We start from the raw sequence: 3,486 nt of genomic DNA, 5'->3' as shown, positions 1-3,486 counted from the left end.
TCCAGTTTCACTGTTTAAAAATGTAATTCCTGATTTATATTTTATGTATACTTTGCATTGTTATACTTTTTCTTTTATGTGCTATTAATGACAGAAGCATCTTTATAAATGCCCAAGAAGACATGTTTGTAAAAACATCACTCTGAGGCAATCATGTCCCCGCTACTTTTTTATGTGTTTAGATCTCAGGCCATCACTTGGGGGTCAGTACTCTCCCACCATGTCCTATGGGTAATGACGCTGAAAGCTATGATTGGGGCATAGAACGTGGCCGCTGCCGGTCCACCAATGGTCAAGAGACTGACCGCGACCTCTCGAATTGGAGAGGGGTTACATCGTATCAGCATGGGCCCAATAACAGCTTTGGCAAGAGGACGGGAGAACGTTCAGAAGACAGGCTTCCAGTGCACGTGCCTTGTAGTGGAGATTTCTGCTGTTAATATTTAGAGCAGAGGGACATTCTGGGAGGGGAAAGTGTGAACAATTGCGCAACAATGGATGCGTCTCCCAGTCCCCAGACAAAGACGGGTAATCTTAAATGTTTTGTTTTCTGTTCAATTTCCTCTTCCGTTCTGTTATGGTGGTCTACTACAAAGAAGTGTTGCCGAGCAAAAGCAATACTGTTGCATGAGTCACCATCTGAGTAACAGTGTAACTGGATGGGTCTATAGGCTAGATTTTACACACACTAGTATCACATGGAGCTTTTATAGGCAAATTACAATGTTTTAAACTTTTATTTGGTTTTTCTGAGTAATGGAATTGAGACGAATTAATAAATGTTCAAGAAGTTAATTAAATAGTTGCATTACGCTTGAAATTCGACCAAAATGTAAGTTCCACGTGGTCCAGAGATATGGCAACAAAGTGTCCCATGTGTTCTGTGGTGCCGTAGGATTTACCATGTATTTCAATAAAAAGAGGGGGGGTTCAAACGTGAATTAATACTTAATGTAATTTAACTATAAAACTTAAGTATATTTTAAAGTATTGAAATCTGTGTTTTGAAGCATTTTCGGTCATAATATCCCAAATTGACTATTGAGGTGATAGAATATATGCATTGTGGGTGTCAATATAAAGTGACGGCCATATTTGCCGGGTGCCGTTGCTGTAAACAAAAAGTGAGAGACAGACGCTTCACCGAATTTCGGGTCAAATTTATTTCTTTAATTTACAATGTCTCTGGGAATGTCTTACAAACCCAATGTCCACCAGCACATTCCAGGAACTTCCGGGAGCCAGGGTAAGGGAAAAATATCGGTTAAAATCCAACCATCCATCCGTTAAATCGAGTGTTAAAATCAGGGTTTCGGAGAATACCTGCAGAAAGACTGTCTGTAGTTTTTGTCCAGTTACATATATAGGGTCAGATCCTGAGAGCTAGGCTAATTCATATCCGCCATTATTACTAATGTAAAAAAGCTCCATCCTCAACTGCATCGGCTAAACAAGGGCAGAGGTGCGGAATTCCATATGTTCCGAAAAATAATCCCCGTTGTTCTGTGTCCTATTCCATCCTGGAGGGTATCGTTACGTTGTGACAAAAAAATGTATCACTTTGGCTTCTTAAGTCAGCCCTTTTCCGCTTCCTCCATGATATTCTCTCGCGGAGCTGTTGATTGATCTGCCAGGGTATTATTTTATGACCCTTCGAGGACATCTAGTGTTTGACGACGCTTATTGCATTGGGAAAAACATGCCCACTACAACTGTGGGCATTGTTGGCAATGTGAACATGCAATATCTAGAATGTAGAATTTGTACTAACTTATTTTCATCCTCTTTTATACTATCTGCTTAACTGTAATATCATATTTGACCCTAGATATGTTTGTATTTGTCTCCTAACAGTTGGAAACATCCAGTCTCCGTCAGCAGCCAACTTGGCCACTTTGCAGTCCTACAGGCCGCTGGTGAATGACGTTTACGCACCACCCTCCTTGGGCTTCTCACAGGTACAGGAATTCACAAAACGATAGACAGAAAGAATGACAGACGGACACCCACATTGCGTCTGCTACTTCTACAATGCAGGAAAAAAATTGACATGTTATTAGAAATGCATTGTTAAATCATATGTATCTCCTTTGGTAAAGTGTCTCTCTCCTGTCCCTGTGTGTGCAGGGATCCAGCGGCAGCCAGGTGCCCCAGAGTAAGTATTCAGAGCTGCTGGCCATCATTGAGGAGCTCGGAAAGGAGATCCGGCCCACCTACGCCGGCAGCAAGAGCGCCATGGAAAGACTAAAACGAGGTAATGTGGAAACCTCTGTAGTAATACAATACTTCTATTGTGTGTTGAAACGAACTCCATATTCTAGACTAGACTACACAATAGTCCTCTTCCTAACTTGGTTAGAGAGTTATCAGTCAGTGAATGACAGTTCATTTTGGTGTGTCCTCTTCCCCAAAGGTATCATCCATGCCAGGGGACTGGTGCGGGAGTGCTTGGCAGAGACTGAGAGAAATGCTAGGTCCTAGCTACAGAAGCATTACCCTCTCCTGCAGAAGAACCAACACCCTCTCTCACTCACTCACCATGTAAAAGACTGTTGCATGGCACATCCTCTAAAAAGAGGAATAAAAAAAACCAAGGGATGGTTAAAAAGGTCAAGAAAATGTTTCTGACAGGTTAAGATTTGAGAAAGGGAGGGAGAGGGGACACCAGAATACAATTCAGAATTAGAAGGATTTGGTTTTTCTTCATGCCCCATTTTGGGGTCATAGTTTCCGGTCTTCATATTTATAACAAATAGTGATTTTAGCATGCAAACGTACGGGTCCACCATGGCCTTTGGTTAATTGTAGACATTGCATGGCTTGTACAGGGTTAGACTAGGAGATTCTCTTTTTGATAGACGTTGGTCTGAATTCCAGACCCTTTTAACACACATGGGTGAGCAAGTGAAGGACAGAAAAGTGCCAAATACATTGGTTCATTCATGTTGAGGTTCTTTTTTGATATTAATGATGAACATGCTCTTGTGTAACGGAGTTAAGAACATACCGTAAACTCACTCCACAGCTAGCTGGAAATGTCGCCGATGGAGCCATCCAAGGGGTACCTTTTGTATGGCTCAATAGGTTTGCACGTTTACAAGGAGGGCAGTCAGGTGCGTTTGCGAAGCAGAGGATCACTGGTTCTAGCCCAGTATGGGGTAGTCGGACAGTGGAGGAAGCTAAGCTGTTAGCAGCACACTGACCCCTGTAACACTTGCATCTTTGTATGTATTTATTACTCAGTGTAATAAAATGTATTTTCAATACAAATGTCATTGTTTGGAAAAGAATGTGAAAATGTGTTAAAATAATCCAAGTGGTCTCATAATCAATATTTTCCTCCTGAGGAGCAAGGTTATATGTTCCGACTTGAATAGATTAGAGGGTCAATATTGAGATATTAGACAGTCAGTGTGAGGTCAAAGTTTGTCTTGGTTGAATAGAGGGAATAGGATGGAGATATCTGGGCAATAGTAGTACAGCAGA

The 3,486-nt window shown here is 41.6% G+C and overlaps 1 protein-coding gene across 2 annotated transcripts; it reads left to right on the top strand.

Moving 5' to 3' along the window:
- Positions 1-87: 87 nt before the first annotated feature.
- On the top strand, positions 88-3,275 carry LOC121582769 (cyclin-dependent kinase 2-associated protein 1-like). Of its 2 annotated transcripts, none has more exons than XM_041898865.2 (4): positions 88-528; positions 1,855-1,958; positions 2,128-2,254; positions 2,414-3,275. In XM_041898865.2, the coding sequence occupies exons 1-4, from the start codon at positions 495-497 to the stop codon at positions 2,479-2,481; spliced, it is 333 nt and encodes a 110-aa protein (XP_041754799.1). In that variant the 5' UTR covers positions 88-494; the 3' UTR covers positions 2,482-3,275. The 2 variants fall into 2 exon arrangements, with proteins under 2 accessions (XP_041754799.1, XP_041754798.2); XM_041898864.2 differs by lacking the exon at positions 88-528 and adding an exon at positions 1,104-1,246.
- Positions 3,276-3,486: the final 211 nt, after the last annotated feature.

This window comes from Coregonus clupeaformis, chromosome 15 (genome assembly GCF_020615455.1).
Source record: "Coregonus clupeaformis isolate EN_2021a chromosome 15, ASM2061545v1, whole genome shotgun sequence".
Classification (NCBI taxonomy): domain Eukaryota; kingdom Metazoa; phylum Chordata; class Actinopteri; order Salmoniformes; family Salmonidae; genus Coregonus; species Coregonus clupeaformis.
The sequence above is the reverse complement of the archived record's forward strand: the minus strand, read 5'-3'. Positions and strand labels throughout refer to the sequence as shown.

What these genes read in the sequence shown, in the direction of transcription:
- LOC121582769 (XM_041898864.2), top strand. Translation starts at nt 1,180, where the DNA reads ATGTCTCTGGGAATGTCTTACAAACCCAATGTCCACCAGCACATTCCA. An exon ending in AGGAACTTCCGGGAGCCAGG is followed by an intron (nt 1,247 to 1,854) that starts GTAAGGGAAAAA and finishes GTCTCCTAACAG; the next exon opens with TTGGAAACATCCAGTCTCCG. An exon ending in CATGGAAAGACTAAAACGAG is followed by an intron (nt 2,255 to 2,413) that starts GTAATGTGGAAA and finishes TCTTCCCCAAAG; the next exon opens with GTATCATCCATGCCAGGGGA.